Consider the following 23,623-nt stretch of genomic DNA (forward strand, 5'->3'; position numbering starts at 1 on the left):
CTGTTGCTTTCAAGAAAGGGTGCTGTTCTTGGTCATTCTGGTTAAACCACTGGCCACTTTCTATTGCAGCTGTTTCTTGGGCACTGAGTTCAGAGGCAGCGAGGGCTGGGGAGGGGGTGTTACATGAACTAGATGTTGGGGGGGGTGGCCTTATTGGGCCATAGGGCTTCTGTCACCCATGTCATACACTTATCCCAGGCTTGGAATTACAGTGACCAGCAATTATAGTGACCTTTCTCTGCGCAGAGGGGGACCTGGGACAGCAGCAGAGCCTCCTGAGAAAGTCGGGGCTCAGGAATGGGGCGGGAAGGACATACACACTTCCCCAGAAGACAAGACTCTCCTCCCCTTAACCATTACCCAGCTGCTTCTAAGGCAGTGTCTTGAAGGAGGCGGGACGTGGGGGCGGGGGTAGATGGGAGGATCAGCTGGTTTCGATGGACCTTGTCCTTACACGGGGCGCTGGGTCGCAGATCCAACCATGGAGGCAGCTGCAGGTAGGAGGCCGGGAGAAACCCTCCGGAGGGGACTTCACGCCAGGGGGTGGATTGGAAGGGTTTGGGACTAGGACACACTTGGTATTGGGGCTTGGAGCCCTGAAAACAGACTGGAAGTTAGGAGGTGAGAGGTGAGTGGGTGGATGTGTCTGCCTTCCTGGTCCACGCCCTGAAATCTGATATGCTCAGATTTCTGTGTATATCAGGTCTGGGCCAGGGAATGGAAGGAAGGGGAAGGGAAGACCCTTTGGGAGCAGAACACAGGGCGAGTCCTGAATTTGGGGGTTCCCCTAAGTCCTTTCAGTTAACGACCATGGAAGTGGAGTCTCGGTGGGGAGGCTGCCTCTCGTCCCCTCACCCCTTCTTTGCCTGGCAGATCTTCAGGACACAGCCTCCTTGGCCCTGTAAGTGCCGTGCTGTGAAAGACTGGGGCAAGGAGAGGAGGGAACTGAAGTTGGGGAGGCTCATCAGCTGCCTTTGGCACCTCAAGGCGAGCCTGGGACCCAAGTCTGGATGTCAGCTTTCTCCTATCTGCGTGACTTGCCTCCTTGCAGGAAGTTTGAGTTTAACCCAAAGCTGGGCATTGATAATCCTGTCCTCTCCCTGGCTGAAGACTACGACCCTTCTGGTAACCTCCCCCAACCCCTTGGGGCAACCACTTCCTTTCCCCAGAGCCACCAGGGCACCACAAAGCATCCTGTCTCCTTGGAAACCACTCACTGTCTCCCTCTGATGACAGCCTTGGTGGGGAGTGACTACCTGGAGGAGGAAGGGGGCTGGGCTTTTTCCTTCTGTCCTAGCCACTCTGCCTGGGCTGTGTTCAGCCCCACTACCCAACACCTAACTGGGCAGAAGCCTGTTCGCTGTTCAATCACATAGGCAGGGGCTACCAGGCACAAGGTGACTTGGGTCATGTCCCCTTTCCTCCGCATTTTCTGCTGCCCACCTCCCCATCCAGATCTCTGGAGCCTGGAACGGCCTCGCTTCTACCTGCTGAATAAAGAGGAGGGCAGGACTTTTGGCTTCCACCTGCAGCAGCAGCCGGGCAGGGCTGGGCATGTGGTGTGCAGGGTGGAGCCAGGCTCTTCCGCCCAGCGCCAGGGTCTTCGAGAAGGAGACTGGATCCTGGGGGTGAACAACCACGTCGTGGAGCATGAAGATTATTTGATGGTGAGGTTGGGCTGGAATCCCGGTAGTACGAGGGAACATTCTGTAGCACCTGGGGGAGACAGAAGCCTCTTGGTCACCTCCCTGGGTATGTGGGGGTGACGTATCTCCCACACGGGAGGTGGGAGGGTGGGGGGGTCACCTCCCCCATCTCCCAGAATTTAGGGATGCCCCAGGTCTGAATGGCTGGGTGAAGGCCTCCAGAGAGCTGGTTCCCATGGTGAAGAGTGTAGCTTCTAGGGAGGGGACCTTCATAAGAGGGGCCGGCCCAAGCCCACCCCGCGTGCCTGCTGTTCAGGTGATTCGCCGGATCCGGGCCAGTGGGCCTCGGGTGTTGCTGACAGTTTTGGCGCAGCATGTGCACGAGGTGGCCCGAGCTCAGCGGGGGAACAACAACACCCATCTTTGTCCCCCTCTCGGCCAGGGGGTCCGGCCTCGGCTGTGCCACGTAGTGAAAGACGAGGGCGGCTTTGGCTTCAGTGTCACCCAAGGTGAGCTTAGAGCGTGGGAGGGGTCAGCAGGGGGGCTCTGAGCCCTGTTGTGGGTGGACAGCAGGCAGAAAGTCACTCTTGGGGCTTCCAGGACGTCGGGGTCCTTTCTGGTTAGTGCTGAGCACTGGAGGAGCAGCTGAGCGGGCAGGAGTGCCCCCTGGGGCCCGGCTGCTAGAAGTGAATGGGGTCAGTGTGGAAAAGCTCACACATAACCAACTCAGCAGGAAGGTATGGCTGCTTCCTCTTGTCCTCACCCCTCTGGGCTTGTCCCTGTCTCGGGAAGCAGGCTCTCAGTCTCCCAGTCTGACCTTGTACCTCCATCACCATCCTTCCCTTTCCACTCTGTGCTCGCCACCCCCCTCCCCTCCTGAGGGCTTCATTCTAGGGCCTGGGAAGAAGGGCTGGGAGGGGGTGCCTGCTTCTGCCCTCCCTCCCCAGTTGGTTGATGCTGATGCCCTGCTGGGTCCCCACAGCTTTGGCAGAGTGGCAAGCAGGTGACCCTGCTGGTGGCAGGGCCAGAGGTGGAGGAACAGTGTCGCCAGCTGGGAATGCCCCTGGCTGCTCCTCTGGCAGAGGGGTGGGCACTGCCCACCAAGCCCCGCTGTCTGCATCTTGAGAAAGGGCCCCAGGGCTTCGGGTTCGTGCTCCGGGAGGAGAAGGGCCTTGACGGTCGCCTCGGTGAGTGGGAGCCCTGGGGATAGGGGTGGGAGGGTGGGCCTTGGGGTGGGCACACCAGTGTCTGCATCCACCGCTCAGTGCACACAAGTGGTGGCCCTGGCTGAACCCCAGCCCAGGGCCTCCTCCTCCTCCTGTGTACCCCGGGGTCAGTCCCCCAGTGTGCACACAGTGGCCTGGGCTGGCACTGGGGGACAAGGGGGGGAAGGAGCCATGAGGATGTCTGCGTCCCAGGTCAGTTCCTTTGGGAGGTGGACCCAGGACTGCCAGCGGAGAAGGCCGGGATGCAGGCTGGGGACCGGCTGGTGGCTGTGGCTGGGGAGAGCGTGGAGGGGCTGGGCCACGAGGAGACAGTGTCCAAGATCCGGGCGCAGGGCTCCCGAGTCTCCCTCATTGTCGTCGACCCCAAGGCTGACCGCTTCTTCAGTATGGTGCGAGCTGAGGGGCCGGGGCTAGAGACGGGGCCGGAATGGAGCAGGGCTCAGGTTAGGGAGGAGCACGGACTTGTCCTGTTCCTCTTTTCCAGGTTCGCTTGTCTCCACTCCTCTTTTTGGAGAGCACAGAGGCTCCTGACTCTCCCCGGGGTAGTGGCTCAGCCGCTGTGGTTGAGACCAACAGCCCACTTGTCGACACAACTGTGGCTCCTGTCCCGTGCAGCTTCCGCCAGTGCTTCCTGTACCCTGGGCCTGGTGGCGGCTATGGCTTCCGACTCAGCCATGTGGCCAGCAGGCCTGGTCTCTTCATCTCCCAGGTGATGGATGCCCCGGGCACCTTGGATGTTTTCAATCCTTTGCCTCTTGATGAGCCTTCTTATGCTTCCCTCCCAGAGCCCCAGAATACCCAGCAAACTTTTCTGTGGTGTTCCAGGCTCCTCTAGACCCCACCTATTCCACCAGGTGACCCTAGGAGGCTCCGCTGCCCAGGCAGGGCTGCAAACAGGAGACGTGATTCTGGAGGTGAATGGGTATCCCATGGGTGGAGAGAATGACCAGGAAAGACTTCAGCAGCTGGCTGAGGCGAAGCCACCCCTATGCCTGAAGTTGGCGGCCAGATCTCAGCAGGGCTTGGAAGCCTGGATTCCCCCAGGGTCCAGAGAGGTGAGGAAGAGGAGATGGATGAACTGTGAGCAGCCAGAAGAGGAGAGGGCGTGGTCAGAGAGGAGGGCAGAGCGGGAGGCTACAAGGTGAAGCAGTTTGGGGGACCCTGGTTGGGACTTTAGGCCAGGGTAGGTGGGAACAGAAAGACCCCAGAGAAGAAGCCCTATTCCTGGGCATTCCAGTGCAGGTGGGGACAGGGAAAAGGAACTCTTCTGTTCCCTGAATGACTTCTTCCCTTCTTTCTTTGCTTAGGATGGGGTTCTGGCCTCAGATCTGCTGTAGCACCCCATGCTTGGCAATGATCTGCCCAAGCTTCCCTGTCTTCACCCTCCAGCCTGAGGTGGTGGGAGCTGAGATGCTCTCTTTAAACCAGAAGCTGCAGCTTTAGGACTCCTGATACCGCCAGTCACAGGATTGTTCAAGGTCTCTCTCCCTACCCATGGCTCCACCTCCTGGAAGAGGGTGTGGCCAGAGCCCTCAGGTGGGCCCGTGAGGGAGCTTCCCATTTGATTCTGGAGGTCATGTGGGGTCTTTGGGAGCTGTGCCCCAGAGATGAAGATCTGCTTGAGATGAACAGTGTGATTTTGTGGTTTATAACAAGAAATATATATTAGGTTTTCCTATCCTTTCCTGGCAGAGAGCTTCTAAAATCCTTGGGATTTTCTAAGTAATAAGAGTGATAAAGGTGTCTTCTGTTATTCATAATAAGGCTCGTTCAATTACAGCTATCCTTGTTAATGAAGTACCTTTTGGCAAGCACCTAAGAATGGGGCACTGGTTTCCAGGGGAACCGACCATGTGATTAGCAAGCTGGAACTTTCAGTGCCACCCCCACCCTCAGTCTCCTGGGAGGGGACAGGGGCTGGAGGTTGAATTAATCACCAGTGATCAATGGATTGATTAATCATGCCTACATAATGAAGTCTCCATAGAAACCCAGAAGCACAGGTTCAGAGAGCTTTCTTTGTTGATGAACACATGGAGGGGCAGGGGTTGGCACACCTGGAGAGGGTATGGAGCTTCCATGCTCATACCCCACCCCGTGTATTTCTTGCATCTGGCTGTTCTTGAGTTGTGTCATTTGTAATAAAATGGTGATCTAGTAAGTAAACCATTTCCCTGAATTCAATCACTCTAGCAAATGATTGAACCCTAGGGAGGGGGTTGTGGCTATCACTGATTGATAGCCAGTTAGTCAAAAGCACAAGTGACAACCTGGACTTAAGGTTGGTATTTGAGGTTGAGGGCAGTCTCGTGGGACTGAACCCTTAACCCCTGGGGTCTGATGCTATGGCCAGGTAGATAGTGCCACAGTTGAGTTAGATTGTAACACAAAAGTTAAATTATGTCTACAGAGAATTACTTGTTGTGGGAAATCTCCCCCTCCCCCCTTTTAAAATGTGTTATATTCATTTCTCTTGGAGAAAGTTTAAGCACCATGGTGGTGTGGTGGTTTAGCTGCTCCGTCGCGTCCAAATCTTTTGTGACTCCGTGGACTGTAACCTGCCAGTCTCCTCTCTGTCCACGGGATTTTCCAGGCAAGAATACTGGAGTGGGTTGCTATTTCCTTCTCAAGGGGATCTTCTTAATCCAGGGACTGAACTCAGGTCTCCTGCATTGCAGGTGAATTCTTTACTAAGCTACCCAGGAAGCCTTTTAAGCTCCATAGCTAAAAGGTGCACAGTTGTGCATAGTGGAAACAACTGTGCGTAGTGAGTGGAATCCTGATACTCATTTCTACCTAAACCTCCACCTGTTCTACCTGAAAGATCAGTCTGTAAGGATGAAACACAACTTACTGAAAGGAAGAATCTACAGAGGGTGAAAATGAACTGTTTCTGCTGTTTCTATTATGGTGAATATATATTCTGTTATTCCCAAGAGATGGCAAAACAGTTAGAATATATTTAGTTATTCCTACTTTATACAAAATTAATTAGACTAAGTAAACTTTTTAAATGATATTATAAATTCAATACAAGGCAATGCTGGGATTTCTTTTCAAAATCTCCCCCTTCCATATTTAACCGGAAATGAAGTAGAACTGAGAACATCGTCGTAAAATAAAGGAGAAGCAGAGAGTATTCCATTTTCAGGTGGGCTGTGGGGCTGGCTAGGATTGAAGCCATCTGGAACTTTCCCTAAGCATGACTCCAGGATGTTGGGTATGTTATAAGAATTTGGAGACTAGCTGCACCTTCCCTCTGTGGGCACCTGGGGATTGTGGGGGCTGGTGCCTAGTCACTGTTGGTCCTTTATAGAAATAGCCTTATCCACAAATCTGGCTGCCTTTGTTGGTGCTGGTGGGGATAGGGTGACCAAAAGGGCTCAAGGGTCAAGGGGTGGGACCCAGACTCCCTAGGAGAGAAGTTGAGACCTTGTCAAATTTCTCTCTTCTTATTCCATCTTCAGGATAATGGGTCAGTCCAGAACTGAGATATTCCCATGAGAGGCACTCCTCTCTGCCAAAAAACACAGCTCACAGTCCTGCTGAGGTCTACATCAAGACAGCTTTATTGCTGGGGCCTCAGAGGGCCCCAGAGACTAGAGACTCACAGCTTCAAAGATCCAGGGGGTTGAGTCCAAACTGGCGGAGCTGCTCCTTGAGCCTGGCGTGGAGTCTCAGCACAGCCCCGTCCCACTGAGGCTTCACGGCTCTCAGCTTGGCCAGGAGCCGGTCCAGGCTGTCCTGCGGACACCGAGCTTCAATCTCAGGAAGGAAGAGGGTAGGGTAAGGGGTGCCCCCAGCCTGGTCTGTAAGCTTTCCCAGCCAGTGTTTTCTTCAAGCTCTTATTCTTAGTGGGTAGGCATGGTTGTATCCCCTTAAGACAGAGCAGAATCCCCTGTGAAGATGCTTCTTTCCCTTCCCCCTGGTCTGTCATTGTCATACTCGCTGGGATTTGTGGGGATGGGGAAGGGCTGGGCCCTGGGATGGCTGGTCTTCAGAGGATAGGGCTTACATGTAAGATTTCCTCATACTTGGCCTCCATGTCTGCCACGTGGGCCCGAAGCTGAGCCAGAGTCTGGTCCCGCTCTCCAAGGGCCTGCTTGGCCTCCCTCTGGGCAGCCTCAGCCTCCCTCTGGCACAGTTCTGGGGGAGATGGTGCCAGGGAGGAGGATGAAGGAGGACAGGATTGTGACACTCTGCCTCTGAACAGAGTCTCCCACCCGAAGAGCACAACATGAGCAGGACTGTTTCAGACTTCCCCAGAGCCGTCAACCTCCCCTAGTTCCTATAAAGAGCTGACATATACCGTTAAGGTACAAGAGAGGGGTCGGGGTGCTTGGGTCAAGAGATTTGGCTCCCAAATCAGGTTGCTGTTCACTACTTGTGTAACATCTGACACATCTCTAAGACTCAGTTTCTTCCTCTTTATAGAGAAAATGACACGTGCTTCACAGGTGTGCTCTGAGAGTTAAATGTGATAATGTGAGAACATCCTCAGTGCCAGTGGCTAGGACTCTGCGCTCCCAGTGCAGGGGGCTCAGGTTTGATCCCTAGTCGGGGAACTAGATCCCCCACGCTGCAACTAAGAGTTCACATGCTCCCAACTAAGACTGGGGGCAGCCAAACAAACAAATAAATAAAAATACATTTTAAAAAATGTGATAATGTGTGGGAAAGCACCTCGTATGTAGGAGGTGCTTAAAAATGCTGATTGCATTTGAGATAAGGCAAAGATTAGGAAAGGAACTCAGGGTCTGCGTGGGAAGATAAGCAACTCTTGGATATCTAAAGCTAAACTAAAGCTACTTTAGGATAAGAAAACTTTGAGGGCAAAATTGTGGAAAATCCGTGCCATGCTAAAATTTTTCAACTCTGTCCTGTTACCAAGATGGGAGAGAGCAAAAGCTTCCTGTTTGTTTTTTGTTGTTGTTGTTGTTTTGTTTTGCTTTGTTGCTTATTTAGAAGCTCATTTATTTATTAGCAAATAGTTATTCAGGACCTACCACACATTAGGTCTTGAAGATACGGAGGTAAGTAATTCAAACAGTTATATTCAAGCTTGCTTTCATTCTAAACATCAGCCAGACTAAGAGAGAATGTGTTTCGCTCGTGAGACATGGGGACAGTGGGGAGTAAGAACTGTCTTTAGAGAGACCATTGAGAGAGGGAGGTGCAGTGAGAAAGTTAGGTCTTCTTCATTTATAACTAAAAGTTTAAGATTGGGTATTTTTTGCTATCCTGAACCTTCTGTTGGAAGTAGTAGAAGAGTCAGTGGGGGAAGACAGTATGAGAGCTTAAACTGCAGTTTTCTAAAGAAAGACCATTCTAACTCCACCCCTTCAGGCTGGACTACATCAGTGTGATCCTCTGAGAGAAAGTGCTGTGAGGGCAGGGTGTGCTGTGTGTGCGTGCTAACTCGGTTAGTGCTTGACTCTTTGTGACCCCATGGAATGGGGCTATCCAGGCTCCTCTGCCCATGGGATTCTTCAGGCAAGACTACGGAGTGAGTTGCCATGCCCTCCTCCAGGGGATCTTCCCGACCCAGGGATGGAGCCCACATCTTTTAAGTCTCCTGCATTGGCGGGCAGGTTCTTTACCACTAGGGCCACCTGGGAAGCCTACCTAACTGCTCCTGCAGGCCCTTCACTTCTTCCTCCAGCTTCCTGGTGCGACTCTGCATCGCCTCCTGCAGGCTCCGGCACTGACGACTCATCTCTGGCAGAGTGGTGGGTGGCCAGGGACCCAGGTGGGGAGAGAGCAGTGGAGAAAGGACAGGAAGTTGTGGGTGGGGAGGGCTCTGCTTGGTCCAGTGGGCAAGTGCATAAAGGTCTGTTGGGGGCCTTCCCTGGCAGTCCAGTGGTTAAGACCTCACCTACCAATGCAGGGGACGCGGATTTGATCCCTGATCTGGAAGCTAAGATCCCATATTCCTCAGGGCCAAAAACCAAAGCATAAAACAGAAGCAATATTGTAACAAATCCAATAAAGACTTTAAAAATGGTCCACATTTAAAAAAAAAATCTTAAAAAAAAGTCTTCTGGATTCTTGTGGTGATCTGAGAAGGTGGCGACAGAGCTAGGAAACAAGACACCCATCCGCTATGCCAGCTCAGTATATGAATTCAGGCCCTCCTTCCCACCCACTCCCACGGGAGGAGTGAGATAAAGGCTAGGGCTGCGTTTCATAGTCCACGGGACATCAAGCACAAAGCACTGCATGTCACGGAAGGTTTCTGCCCAAGACCACAGAAGGCCCCCTCAGGATTCCTGTGGGTGCAGGGAGGGCTGAGGCTAGGTATGGCAGTTCGAAGTCCTCCTTGTCTCCCTTTCTAGCATCCTTGGGCCCTCCCAGTTGTCCTCTTCCGGGCCCCTGTCTCCCGCCCACCTGCTCGATCAACCTCACACCTGCATATATGGCCATCCCTTCGCTCCGGGCCCCCTTCAGTTCAGCCTCCAGGTCTTTGATCCTCTGCTTGAGCTGGTCTTCCGAAGCCTTGGCTCGGCGGGCTTTATCTCTCTGCAGAGCTGTGAACAGTCCAGAGCAGCCCTCTGCACTGGCTGGGGGCTCCACTCAGTCAATCAGCCCCCATGGCCTTGATGGACTCTGTCCACCTTCAGAAACCTGGCGGCAGCCTGCCAGTCTCTCATCGTCATTCTGTTTCCCTTCCCCGCCTCAGAATCCTACAGACTCTGTTACTAAGAGGGAAAAACTCCCTCTGTGTTCCAGCTATGAAAGTTAGCTTTCTTTATCAACCCTCACGGCCCACCCTGTCCTCATGACCCCAGCTCTTGACAATCTTTTCCCATTAGGGGATGGTTAGAGATCAGCTCAGCCCTCCGCCATTGTTCCAAAACTTTAAGCTCCCAGGGATACACAAATGCCCACTGTCTCTGTTGCCGAACTTCTACCCTTCTTACCCAAGTGGTCTTGGAGCACCTCCTTTTCCAGCAGTGCCAGCCTGTGCATGGATTCAGCCTCCACATCTGCCCTGGCAAGACGGCAGACCCTCAGCTTGTCAGGATCTCAGCCTTCCCTACCCTCCTCCCACCCTCCTCCCATACTCTGGACTTCTCTTTTTTTTTGTGGGAGATACAAGGACCATTAAATGAGGGATTTTTATAGCAAAGCCTAATGACTTCACTACCCAGCTCACAGTAGGTATTTGAAAAATTGTAATGAATATACAAGGAAGGCACACAGCCAGAAGGGATTCATGGGTGCTGATTTTCCCATGTTCCCAGCTCCATGGCACCTGAATATGGATATAAAGGGGGAAGGCCAAGACAGCTCCATCTTGTCACGCAGAGGGATAAATTCTCTCTGGAGGTCTCTGAGCCAGAACAAGGAGAGGCTGGGAGGCACCCACCTCCACCCAGTCTGACTCACCAGCACCTGCATTTCTTTTCTTCTTCTGGGCCCCAGCTTTTGTCCCTTTTTCTTTGGTCTTAGGTGGCATCTCCTTCCTGTCCTGGAGGGAGGGAGGGGGCTCATATTTAGGTCTGGACATGGAGATGCTCTCCTGACTCCCTAGACTGAACCAGGAGTCCCAGGAGAATTAGTGCTCTCATCTCCAAGTCTGTCTCTTACACTTTCCAGAAGCTTCAGTTCTTGGTTTCCTTGGAAACTTAGGCAAGGCTGGGGCCAGGGGGAAGGATGAGCCCATTTCTCTCTACCAGTCAATCTCTAAGTACAGAAATCATTCCTCTCAACCCTCTTTCAGAGAAAATAAAGCTCAGTACCTGGCCCCTTCTCTCTTCCCATCATCCTTACCCTGCCTCTTCCTTCCTCCAAGACCCTCACTTGTCTCTGTTGTATCTCCCTGTGGCGTGACCCACTTTCCAGGAGGGGCAGAGAAAAGGCCCAACCAGCTAGGAGCCGGAGGAGGAGATTGTGTTCTGGGACCCAATCCAGAGTGGCAAATTTCATTTGGGGGTGGGACTGAGAACTGGAAGGTTGGGCTTCTGGAGGCTGCACGTTGTCCAGGCAACTGGGAAACATGGAGCTGATAGGAAGGTACATGCATGCTTGCTCAGTCGTTATAATTGTGTCTGGTAGAAGGGGCTAAATACAATGCTTAAAATACCAAGGTCTCAGAGGGCCAATACTCTTCTTGTCCCCAGATCCTAAGTGTAGTTTGAGGAGAGAGGGCTTTGGAACTGATTAAATATGATTCACTTCTATGTAGCACTGCCTGCAATTTGGACACTTACAAATTATAGATTTACACATCCAAAATAATGCTATTGCACTTATACAGAGGAAAAGAACTCACGGTAGCCATTTGGGGTGATTTACATTTCCCAAAGTCTCATCAACAAAATGACATTATTAAATAGGCTTAAAATTGAAGATCCCTTTCAGGAAGGTATTCTATGGTGAATGAGGGAAAGAAATTCAGGAGACGGTGGTTGAGAGAGTTTCCCATTTCAGATAAATGAGACACAGAGGAGAGTTCGACCTAGGACCTCAAGGTGCTGTGCTAAGTCACCTCAGTCGTGTTCGACTCTTGCAACCTCTTGTGACCCCATGGACTGTAGCCCTCCAGGCTCCTCTGTCCATTGGATTCTCCAGATAAGAATACTGGAGTGGGATGCCATGCCCTTCTATCCTGACATAGATGCAAATCAAGAAGAAAGGGTACTGGTTAGAGACAGGAGCTTTTGAGTTCTCATCCTTACCCTTCTCCAGATATGTAAATTTGGGTAAGTCATTTTCCTTGCTCAGCCTCGGTTTCCTAAATCTTTAAATCTTTGATTTTGTAAATCTTGAAAGGCTTGGATTTTCACCAGGTATTTACAGGGCTATCTTCTTTTATGGTGACTTAATATATTTCCTCTTTCTCCCTATTCCTGTCTGTGGTTGATTTTCAGACAGGTGCTGAGAGAATAACCAGCTTGGTTCCCTGTGGCATTGAGTTGATTTGGGCTCCCTCTAGTGGATTTTCTTGACCTTCTACTAAGCCTCCTGAATTTTTCTATTTAAATTATTTATGGAGCAATGTTGGGGGCACCCCTCATTTAGGGGTGCTGCCTAGCATCTTGCTGGAGTCACGAATAGTTGGAAAAATAAATCTGGAGAAGGGAGAATGCTGAGTGGCTTGCTCTGGTTAGCTGTTCCCTCCCCGAAACCCCTCTCTCCAGCCTTTTGCTATTGGGAGCCTTTGCTGTCTGTCTGCCACCAATTTGTGAACACCAAAGTGGCTAAAATGAAAACAGCAGAAACTTCAGGGCTTTCCCCCTTGTGGATTTAGGGAACTGCAGACTCTTTCTTTAGATATTTCTCTGTCTTCCTCAACAGTTTTGGTCAATTGCCTGTTATCAAGAACAGATCTGAAGAAACTGCCTGCAATGAGATCTTGGGGCCAGGGGTGCGGTGGGGGTCGGAAATCCTTCTTCTAGGTGGTAGCAGATTCAGGCAGAGCCTGAGGATATTTATTTGTCACCTTCACAGCTGCAGGATACCTCTCTGACCCCAGTGACATTTTACAGAGTAAAGGGAAGAGCCAGCCTTGTTCTTTGTGATGCTTACTGTTCCTCTATTTCAGTGTCAGAAAATCTTGCCCACATGCCCCAAATCAGAAGAAGAGTTTTCTTCTAACCTTGACGCATGTTTTCATTTACTCCTGCCCTCCCCACACCACACCACCCCACCGACAACCGTCTCTCCCCGAGTAGGAAAGCAGTAGAGGTCTCTGTCCTGTCTTTCCCCTCGTCCAGAATTCTGTGCTGGGGACTTTTCCATAGAATGATTAGTGTCTCTGCTAGGCTGAGGCAGGGAGTCATATACTGAGGAAGAGATTACAGAGAATAAACAACATATCGTGTCTCAGAAGAGCATTTACTTTTCAAATACGTTCAGTCAACTGACTTTCAGGTGCAGAATGAGGATGTGGTTTGGGGTGAAGGTGAAATGGAATAAGAAGAGTGCCACGGATCACATGATGCTATACAAACTGAGCCAGCTCTAGAATGATCCAGGAATGAGAATGACATTGTGCTCCACGATTCAATCTCTAGTACATTTTGAAAACAAGCCAAGTGAAAATTGGGAAAGAAAGGTCAATCTTTCGTCCTTTTTTTTTTTTTTTTTCATTAACCTCAGTTCAGAAGTGAAAAGAGGAAAGATCATTTCAGCAGAATTCTGCCTTCCTTTAAATAGGATCCCATTTGGGGGTTTTAAAGAGACACAGAGAGAAGGTCACCCTCTCTACTTTATTCAGATGTGAGACATAGGTCATCATGCATTAAAAGAAATATGGCTTGCTGCAGCAGGAACAAAGTGCAAATTACACCATCCCATTCTATAATATACAGACCATACTGAACGTAATACAAATTGGAAGCCTTAAACCAAGCCAGAGATGGTGTAGATGAGCCACAAGCTCATATGCAACTCTAAGGGTTAATTTCTCACCCTGAGAAATCTGTATGCAGGTCAAGAAGCAACAGAACTGGACATGGAACAACAGACCAGTTCCAAACTGGGAAAGTAGTACGTCAAGGTTGTATATTGTCACCCAGCTTATTTAACTTATATGCAGAGAATACCATGTGAAATGCTGGGCTGGATGAAGCACAAGCTGGAATCAAGATTGCCAGGAGAAATATCAATAACCTCAGATATGCAGATGATACCACCCTTATGGCAGAAAGTGAAAAAGAACTAAAGAGCCTTTTGATGAAAGTGAAAGAGGAGGGTGAAAAAGTTGGCTTAAAGCTCAACATTCAGAAAACTAAGATCATGGCATCCTATCAGTTCATGGCAAATAGATGGGGAAACAATGGAAACAGTGACAGACTTTATTTGTTGGGGCTCCAAAATCACTGCAGATGGTGACTGTAGCCATGAAATTAAAAGACACTTGCTCCTTGGAAGAAAAGCTATGACCAACCTAGACAGTATTTTAAAAAGCAGAGACATTATTTTGCCAACAAAGGTCCATCTAGTCCAAGCTATGGTTTTTCCAGTAGTCATGAATGGATGTGAGAGTTGGACTACAAAGAAAGCTGAGCACTAAAGAATTGATGCTTCTGAACTGTGGTGTTGGAGAAGACTCTTGAGAGTCCCTTGGACTGCAAGGAGATCCAACCAATCCATCCTAAAGGAAATCAGTCCTGATATTCATTGGAAGGACTGATGCTGCAGCTGGAATTCCAATACTTTGGCCATCTGATGTGAAGAACTGACTCACTGGAAAAGACCCTGATGCTGGGAAAGATTGAAGGCCATAGGAAAAGGGGACGACAGAGGATGAGATGGTTGGATGACATCACTGACTCAATGGACATGAGTTTGAGTAAGCTCTGCAAGTTGGTGATGGACAGGGAAGCCTGGTGTGCAGCAGTCCATGGGGTCGCAAAGAGTCAGACACGACTGAGTAACTGAACTAAACTGAACTATACTCTATTAAATCTAGGATTTGACTATGAGGGGGAAAGTGTCCCCTTGCATGTCTACAGTGTGCTAGGTACTGTGGAAGACCAAAGTTGATAGGACAGTATAGCATAAGTTAATGCCCGCATGTGTGCTCCGCTGCTCCAGTCGTGTCTGACTCTGCGACCCCTTGGACTATAGCCAGCCAAGCTCCTCTGTCTATGGGATTTTCCCAGCAAGAATACTGGAGGGGGTTGCGATTTCCTCCTCCAGGGGATCTTCCGGACCCAGGGATCAAACCTGAGTCTCCTGTGTTGAAAATGGATTCTTTACTGCTAAGCCACCGGAGAAGCCCTCAAATTAATGTGTAATAGGTGAGAAATAGATGGTTATGGAAATTTAGAGGAGAGAAGAATTATTCTAGCTGGAGTGTCTGATGAAGAGGACAACATTTAAGTATAAAAAATGGATTGGACTTCATTGCACTCTTTAGGCAGAGGGAATGCTCTGAGTAACGGTGATGAAAAAAGAATTGTGGTATTTCATGACTTGGTGAGTCACCCAGCATAGAATATATGTACTAGAATAGTATAAAACTGCAAGGTAGTTTGGAGTTAGATCATGACTATTAACTTCATTAAGGAGGCAATGGGGAGTGCTGAAAGTTATTGTTTTTTTGTTGTCAGAAGTATACTTTAGGAACACTGGTCTGGTGACAGAATGGATTTAAAGTGGCAGGGAAATCAGTAAGGAAACGGTTTCTATAGACGCAGTGGGAGGAAAGGAGGGCCTACAACTAAGGGTGGACGCATCAGGGGTGGGAAGTTTTGACAATTATATAAGAGCTTTGCCTGTATTTTTTCTTTAGCCATTCTAACTCTTTCTAGGTAAGTACTGATTAATGGAAATTCTACTGATAGGAAATGATAATTCTGACTCCACAATCAATTGTAGATACAGGCCACTGAGTTACAAACAAGAATGTCTGGCTGAAGAGTCTTTGAGTTCAGAGATCTTTTTTCGCCCCTCTCTTCTACGATCATTTGATAAGCTTAATTCCCTAATCAGTCAAGAGCTTTGTAGAAGAGCCAGGTGGGGAATCTAAGGCGGAACTGAGTACTTATTGACACACCAGGGCCTGCAAACTCCCAAAGCTGAGGCTCAGAATTAGCAAATTAGGGCAGGGCACTTCCTTCTTCAGGAGGGAAGTTCTGTTTTTTCAAAGTTCTTCCAACGGAACTTTGAGACTAGAAAAGTGGAAGTGACTGGGAACTGCATTGCTGTTCCTGGGAGGGGCATGGCCTCCTCAGGCCAGGGCTCAAAGCTCAAGGTTTCTGTGGTCAGGGCCTGATAACTGGCCTACCCACCTGCAGAACAAGGTGCTAAGCAAGGGAATCTTAAGGCAAAAAAAGGGGGAAGTGGTTTTTTTTTCAGAAGGTCAAAGGGCCTGGAAGAAGAACTCATGGCCTGATGGTGCTAGCCTTTCTGAGGTCTAATCAGGATGCAATGATCTGCAGCATTCCCATTCCTGGTCCTGACTTAACTAGGAGTTTAAAACACAAGGGAGTGGGGGAAAAAACTTCCCTTTTTCTTCCACAATGTTAGGAGAAGCAAATAAAGTTCAATTTCCTAATTTGTCAGGTGTGGGGTAAAGACAACATCGAGATTCTTTCCATGGCACGTCTTATTTATTTATTTAACAATTGGGGATTCCCAGCTGGTGCGAGTGGTAAAGAACCCATCTGCCAATGCAGGAGACATGAGAGATGTGGGTTCAGTCCTCAGTTGAGAAGATCCCCTGGAGGAGGGCATCAGGACTGAAGCGACTTAGCATGCATGCAGATGTTATCTTAAGGCTTCTCAGGTGGTACTAGTGGTAAAGAATCTGCCTGCCAATGCAGGAGATGTGGGTTTGATCCCTGGATGGGGAAGATCCCCTGCAGGAGGGCATGGCAACCCAGTCCAGTATTCTTGCTTGGAAAATCCGTGGGCAGAAGAGCCTGATGGGCTACAGTCCATGGGGCCACAAAGTGTCAGACACAACTGAATGACTGAGCACGCACACTACCTCCCCAAAACACACACTCTTTTCATAATGTAGAAAGGAGCTTTCACAAAGCCAGAAGTTTAGAAAAAGAAGTTTAAGCTCAGATGTCATTCTAAATTTGACTCTCATCAAATTCCCAAATGTCCTTTCTTCTAAAATCCTTTCCAAGAATCATTATAGGTAAAATAGTGCAGTAGACTCTCTTTTAAGAAGACTCAGTATAAACTAGATAACCAACAAAGACCTACTCTGTATCACAGGGAACTATACTTAATATTTTGTAATAACTGTAAGTGAAAAGAATCTGAAATATATTAATAGGTACATATACAACTGAATCACTTTGCTGTACACCTGAAACACAACATTGTAAATCAAATATACTTCGATTAAAAATAGAAATAAAAATAAAAAAAGAATTCAAATGACCCCTCACCACAAGCCTGAAATATACATGAAACTGAAGTTTGACTCACAACTCAGGCATCAATTTTTTCTATTAAAGTAGAGGTTCATGTGGGTAACCCTCTGAAAAAGACCACTCAGAATCAGTAACTCAGAAGAGGTTACAATCACTTTGTGGGAGAACTGGTCGAGGCCTTTGTTCTGGTTCTGATTAACCAGTGGAACTTCCTAGCTCTACCCGTCTTAACTTAAATAGCCCAGTGACCTCCTCCAAGGCTGACAACCCACAACCCAGAAGGAACATGGAGGGCCGGCTTCTGCCTAGTGCGCAGACTCCACGTTAGCCACGCCCCGCCCTTTCCCCAACTCTTCCAGCAGGGGGCGAAGGGGGACGGTTCGGCCTGGGCCCGCCCCCCGGGGGCAGGGACGGGGGAGGCGGCGCGGAAACTTGGCGGCGGCTTTCCGGACGCGGTGACTCGGGAAGGGGGAGGCGCAGGAGAGGCCGCTCCTCAGTCCAGACGCGGCCGCTCGCTTCTCCGAGCCCCGCGCGCTCCCCCCGGGCTCGCGCTCTGTGAGGGGGCGCGCCCGCGCGGACTCGCGCGCCCGGCGCCGCCCACTCCCCTCCCCGCGGCCGCCCCTCCCTCCGCCGGCGGCGGCTGCGGCGGCGGCGGCGGCGGCCGGGAGAGGCCCCTCCTTCACGCCCTCCTTCCCTCACTCGCAGCCGAGCGGAGCCGGCGGACGCGGCTGGGCCCTGACCCTCTCCCGGGCCATGGCCGGCAACGTGAAAAAGAGCTCTGGGGCCGGGGGCGGCGGCGGCTCCGGGGGCTCCGGCGGCCTGATCGGGCTCATGAAGGACGCCTTCCAGCCGCACCACCACCACCACCACCTCAGCCCCCACCCGCCGGGGACCGTGGACAAGAAGATGGTGGAGAAGTGCTGGAAGCTCATGGACAAGGTGAAAGGCCCTGCGGAGCACCCGCGGGAGCAGGGGTGGGCGTGGGCGGAGGGGCTGAGGGAGGGGAAGGAAGGGACGGAGGAAGCTGGGGGAGGGGACGGGTCGTGCAAGGCTGGGGAGGCGAGGAGCCGGGGTGACGGGGCCGAGGGCTGGGGGGTGTGGGGGTAGGGAGGAGATCAGGAGGACGGGGGTCGGCGGAGGGGGAAGGGCTGCGGTTGGGAGTCGGGGGGAACGTTGAGGTGGTGTGTTTGGGGTTGCGAGACAAAGATGGGGTGGGGGCTGGGGGAGGTTAACTGGGGAGCCACCGGGGCGGAAGTCTAGTGGGGCTGCAGAGTTTGGGGCTCTGCGCAGGATGTAGGGATGTGGGTCACGGAATTGGCCCCGGGAGATAGGAGGGAGGGGGCGGTGAGGAAGAGCGCTTGATTTACCGGCTGGGACTGAGCTGGACGGGCTCTAATTAGGGAATTGGGTTTTACGGGCTCTCGTGGAGAGACCTGGGGTCCTGACAACTCCGCGGGCAGACTGCTCTGGGTGAGCGTACAATTGTTTTTTTTTTTTCCTTCCCTTCTTCTCATTAAGATGTGACAGAGATAAAAGAAATGGTAATATTTAAATGGACCGAGGAAGGAACTTTCCTCCACATCTAGTGCTGGCTCAAGTTTTTCTCTTCCAAAACATTGGATGGGATCCATTGCTGGTGCTGAGATATGCACTGATTAAACCACAAGTTCTGGTTATAACCTTTATCTTCGGAGAGATACGTTGACCGAGTGGGTTAAGCAGCAGATTCTGACTCCTTTCAGAACTTCCTCCTCATACACAATGCTTTTTGTTGGGTTCTACTTTTTTTGTTAATTATCCCAACTCCTTATTACAGAACCTGACTTTAAAATTGTTAGATGAGCTGCTTTGATTACTTTTTTTTTTAGCAAGTGTGAAAAATAACTTCACTTTAAGCTTGGCATTTGACAGAATTTTACTTCCTTATAGTATGTCTGTATAATGAAAGATAGTAGTTAGTCCCAAGCCTAACGGTTTGTTCCAGAGCATTCAGTTTTTCCTTTCTGTTTTTCAACATTTATCAATAGCTGATTTTTGCAAAACTCATTCTGTAGATGAAAGATGGTTAGAAGGATCAGGCGTATATTGTAAGAGAATGGTGTTATTTCCTCCACAGTAAAATTGGTTTTCTTTGGTTCCTCTCTGAGCCTAGGTTCCTCTTCTGTAAAGTTTTTCATGGATTGCTTTGGACTAGAAACAGCTAATAAAAGTGATTATGAAGCACTTGGCAGATATAAATGTGCTGTAGAAATACTTAATAAGTCCTGTGTGAATTAGCGCTCCTGTAGTGCATACCAGTGGCTTCAGAAGCTACTTTTTCAGGGCTGGTTTTTCTCATGTTAAGTAATTGGTATTGTAATTACTGTTACAATGCTAATTTCATTCTTAGAAATTGCAGTAAAACCATTACAGAAAGGTAGGCAGTTAAGGGAATTTTAAGTGCATTGATACTTTAAAAATATATATTGAATATATTCAAAATCTGAAGATTGTAGGTTTGCATTTTAGGGATTTAGAGTTGACTTAAAAAGTTTCTCCTGAAATTTGCATTTCTAATTAGCTTCTCATTTGAGACACATGTATCAACCTGCAATGTATCAAGATTGTATTGATTAGAGACCTCTCCTTAAAAATAAAACTTTTTGTCAAACTCTAGAGTCTCTGTAATGTAGTCCTTAAAATGGTTGCCCCCACCCCTTAAGCCTTAACTCCATCTTTTTAAAGAGTGTGTAGTATGATTTCTTCTGCAGAATGTTTAATTATTTGGGAAGAATAAAGACCTCTGTTTTGAGTCAAAGGCTTTTCAGGTTTTGATAGTTGAAGGAAAGTAGGTTTCTACCTTTTCCATTCTAGTGTAGGAAGAGCGGTGGTTTTATTCTTGTGTTGATTGTTTTGAAAGATGATTTTTAGTAGTCTGTGCCCTGTATCACATGTTACTGGTTGTGCTGAAATGAAAGCTTCATTCTTCTTTCTGATGTGTTAATCCGATAGATTTATTCTGCTTTCCAGATTTTCTGAATACTCCTGTAATGTTGTTAGAGTGTGCTCTTTTACTTTTGATGTTTTGAGCATAAATGTTCTCTTTTTTCACTTTATTGTTGACAGCCTTAATGTATCACTAACCCTTCTTGACTTCATGTCGTATAATACAAGTGATGAAGAACTTCGTGTTAAATCCACAAATGTCCCACTCATTTATTGAATTTAGCTCTAAGTCACCATCTCTTACCTGTTTTAACCTTGTCATTAAAGCTAGGTGAATATTATTCCAGCTTATTATTAATCAGCTTATTGATTTAGTACTGGAAACTGTCTCCTCTCCTTCGTATTTGATATACATGGATGGAGAAGTTGGCCTAAGTCATGGATTCTGGTCAGTGTAGGTTCAATTTACTATTCCATTGCAAAACTTGAACTCATCGTTGGAAAAATGCTTGTGCTAGGATGCTTGTTATTAAACAGAAGATGTGGTTCAGTCTCTATAGTTTTTTTTTCTTTTTTTCCTTGCCATCCCAGTATATTGTAATTGATATTTGTGAAGCTACCCATATGTGAAGAAAGTGGCTAGTAAGGAAATAGACAACTAGCTAGGGGGTAGAGAAAGCAATCATATAATTGCCTTAAATGTAAATGTGGAAATATCAAGTATTGAGTTTAGTGAGAGACTCAAAATTCCATTGTGAGATAGAGTGGGAATTGACAAACTTTCTGTCATGGAACAGGTAGTAAATACTTTAAGCATTGCTGGCCACCTATGCAGTTCTGTATTCTTGGCTGCTGTTGTTTTTACAACTCTTTCAAAATGTAAAAGCCATTCTTATCTTGCAGGTGTACAGAAAAATCCATCACGTTTTAGTTTGTCCACCACTGAAGTAGAGCATCATGCCGGCAGTATTTTAGGTCCCTGCTATGTTTTTATTTTAAATTAGCTTACGTTAGTAAAACCTCGAGGTATTGATTTATTTAATGGAATATAATTTATTGGAAAAATGCTTTCCTTTAAATCATGGATTTGAAAAAGCTTTTTAAAAAGATAATCCTCCTACTACTTACCTTTTCTGGCTTGCTGTAAAAAAAAGCACCTTAAGTAACTTCTTGTATTTTGGAAGTAAAATGCACGTAACAGAATTTATGAATCCGTATGTTTCATTGGATTGCTTTCTCCCTTCCTTTTTACCTTTCCCCCATGTTTGCATGCTCACTAAATCCCAAGGATAGCACTACGTGTAAATTCTTGCATTCCAGGAGATTCCATTATAGTGATAAGTGACTAAGTAAGGATGTTCAGTGCGATACGGGATCTCTTAAGTTTAAACATCACGTACAGGGACTTCGCTGGTGGTCCAGTGGTTAAGACTCTGCACTGCAAGTGCAGGGGGCATGAGTTCAATCCCTCGTTGGGGAGCTAAGATCCCACATGCCACGCAGTTTGGCCAAAAGATTTTTTTTTAAAAAAATGCACATATTTCTTCTCTATCCTAACCTCTCAAGATGTAAATATCACGAGGACAACAGCTGTAATCTCTTTATCTCCTGCAGTCTCTAATCACGAGGTCTTACACAATAGTAAGTGCATTTGTAAATATTTGTTAAATGAAATTGCTTTGTGTGTCCCCAAAGGAAAACTGAAAGGAAGAGGTATGCAAGTGGTAATCACTATTAATTACATTAATTTCTTTCACTAGTTCTTTGGCAGTATCATTCCTCTTTTTTGGGTACTTAGCTTTGAAGAGGTTATGTTACTTAGTTAATAGGGAGCTTGACTTAGAATCCAGGATTACCCACCTCCTAAGGCTTAGTTGGGGCTTGTACCTTGGAAGGAAAGCTGTGACAAAACTAGACAGCCTGTTAAAAAGCAGAGACATCACTTTGCCAACAAATGTCTGTACAGTCAAAGTTTTTCCAGTAGTCAAAGTATGGATGTGAGAGTTGGACCATAAAGAAGGCTGAGCACCAAAGAATTGATGCTTTTTTGAACTGTGGTGTTGGAGAAGAGTCTGGAGAGTCCCTTGGACAGCATGGAGATCAAACCAGTCAATCCTAAAGAAAATCAACCCTGAATATTCATTGGAAGGACTGTTGCTGATGCTGAAACTCCCAATACTTTGGCCACCTGATATGAAGAGCTGACTCATTGGAAAACAGACTCTGATCCTGGGAAAGATTGAGGGCAGGAGAAGGGGAAGACAGAGGATGAGATGGTTGGATGGTATCACTGACTCAGTGGACATGAGTTTGAGCAGACTCGGGGAGACAGTGATCGACAGGGAAGTCTGGCATGCTGCAGTTCATGGGGTCACAAAGAGTCAGACACGGCTTAGCAACTGAACAAGGCTTAGTTATTTCCTCCATACAGTAAGTTCTCAGGTATACAACAGTCTTGATAATGAAAGTCATTTTTCAGAAAGTGACCTGTGTAGGTATACAACAGCAATCCTCATGCATACTCTCACACCTCCATTCACACACAAAGTAGATATTTTCTTAAATGATATTAACATGATGTTTAACTAGTACCATTAAAAGAAGTATCTACTTTTAAGTTAAAGATTTGTGTCTTTTCAAATTATGTGTACTGGTTACTTTGCATGGTTATTGTGGGGGCTTCTACATGTTATTTTTCTACGATACTTAATTGATGTTATCTGTGGTAGCATTTATCACTTTTTATTTCATCTGTCTCTTCCTCCACTAGATCTCTTCAAGATCAAGGCTTTGTCTTAACTTCAGTTCCTGTGTGTGATATATAGTATTATACTTGTTGAATGAAGTGCAGACATTTTAATAAAGTAAAATGAGATTGAAACATGCTCCCTTATTTTCTGTGTGATTAATTAGGGGGATAAGGTAGGGAATTTTTTATTTTTTGAGTGTTGAATTAAAATAACATTTGCTAAAAGTAGTTTTTACCTTCTTTTGGTTATAAAAGTGATACATAGTCATTGTAAAAAAAGATGGTGTTGTTTTCAAACCTGTTAAGAATTCCCCCAATGGATGTAATATTCTCTCTCAATTCTTGTGAAATGTGAGCTCACTGAGCATTTCATGTGATTCATGATAGAAATTTTGAAGGGTTTAGGCTGGGGAAGAAGATAGTCTGCTCTGTTCATTTTGTGGCTTTGGTTGAAGTTTTTGGTGACTCTTGCTATAATGAAACCTATTTTTCATATGTTGTTAGCTGTATGCACATGGGCAAGTTGGTTCCCCAAGTCTACTTTCAGTGGAGTTCATGTTACAGTGAACCATATGAGAATGTCCACTAATGACTAACCTAGAGCATTCAAAGAAAAATGAACTAAGTATTAAAAGAAAAATGAAAAAAATAAATAAATAAATAAAAGAAAAATGGTCTAAGTATTTGTTTGAAAACTGGGCCTAAATTTCATTCACATTTCCCAATGAAGTTATTAATTCTGATCTCCATTAGGTTTGTTGGAAGAGGGGAATTATAACAAGCAAGTCATTGTGAAATATTTTCATGATTAGCACATTTTGTGCTGGAAGGAAGTAGGTGGGAGTAGTCAACCAGGAGCACTGGAAGCCAGCCTCAGCTCTGTCCCCACAATGTTCCTTCCTGCAGCAGCTTCCAAAAGGAGGAGGGGAAAGGGGTGATGGCATTCATGGTGCACACCCATGGGGAGTCAAGCCCTAGGAGATGGAATGTCACCACTATAGAAGCTCCTTAATCAGCAGTGACTCGGGGTCTCCCCTCTGCAACTTCCAGGACAGGTGGCAGGTCTTACTCAGCGGTGTCCACTACCTCGGGCGCCTCCTCACAGCTACCCCTGACCTTCCCTGTGGCTCTGGGATCAGCCATGAGGAAATCTTAAAATGAGGCCAACCCGCTGCTCCTTCAGTGAGGGGGGTGGGATCCTAATTCCTGCCTCCTTGCTTAGCCCTGGGCTTC

At 47.8% G+C, this 23,623-nt stretch overlaps 3 protein-coding genes across 3 annotated transcripts in view; 2 read left to right on the forward strand and 1 right to left on the reverse strand.

The window, feature by feature from the left end:
* The first annotated feature begins 415 nt into the window (after positions 1 to 415).
* On the forward strand, positions 416 to 4,209 carry NHERF4 (NHERF family PDZ scaffold protein 4). Its single transcript, XM_052653214.1, has 11 exons — positions 416 to 497; positions 874 to 901; positions 1,052 to 1,125; positions 1,456 to 1,667; positions 1,963 to 2,155; positions 2,247 to 2,383; positions 2,629 to 2,833; positions 3,065 to 3,261; positions 3,357 to 3,581; positions 3,727 to 3,927; positions 4,180 to 4,209. The coding sequence occupies exons 1-11, from the start codon at positions 416 to 418 to the stop codon at positions 4,207 to 4,209; spliced, it is 1,584 nt and encodes a 527-aa protein (XP_052509174.1).
* A 2,278-nt stretch (positions 4,210 to 6,487) lies between these two features.
* CCDC153 (coiled-coil domain containing 153) lies at positions 6,488 to 10,331 on the reverse strand. Its single transcript, XM_052653352.1, has 6 exons — positions 10,262 to 10,331; positions 9,793 to 9,858; positions 9,280 to 9,399; positions 8,498 to 8,590; positions 6,888 to 7,018; positions 6,488 to 6,616 (listed from the first exon to the last, which is right to left on the reverse strand). Exons 1-6 carry the CDS (start codon positions 10,329 to 10,331, stop codon positions 6,488 to 6,490), a joined length of 609 nt encoding a protein of 202 aa, XP_052509312.1.
* A 7,138-nt stretch (positions 10,332 to 17,469) lies between these two features.
* Positions 17,470 to 23,623, forward strand: part of CBL (Cbl proto-oncogene) — an 80,590-nt gene continuing 74,436 nt past the window's right edge. Inside the window, exon 1 of the mRNA XM_052652621.1 lies at positions 17,470 to 17,655. Coding sequence (XP_052508581.1) covers positions 17,470 to 17,655 — 186 coding nt within the window. The remainder of the gene's footprint in view (positions 17,656 to 23,623) is intronic.

Source organism: Budorcas taxicolor, chromosome 15, assembly GCF_023091745.1.
Source record: "Budorcas taxicolor isolate Tak-1 chromosome 15, Takin1.1, whole genome shotgun sequence".
NCBI classification, from domain to species: Eukaryota; Metazoa; Chordata; class Mammalia; order Artiodactyla; family Bovidae; genus Budorcas; species Budorcas taxicolor.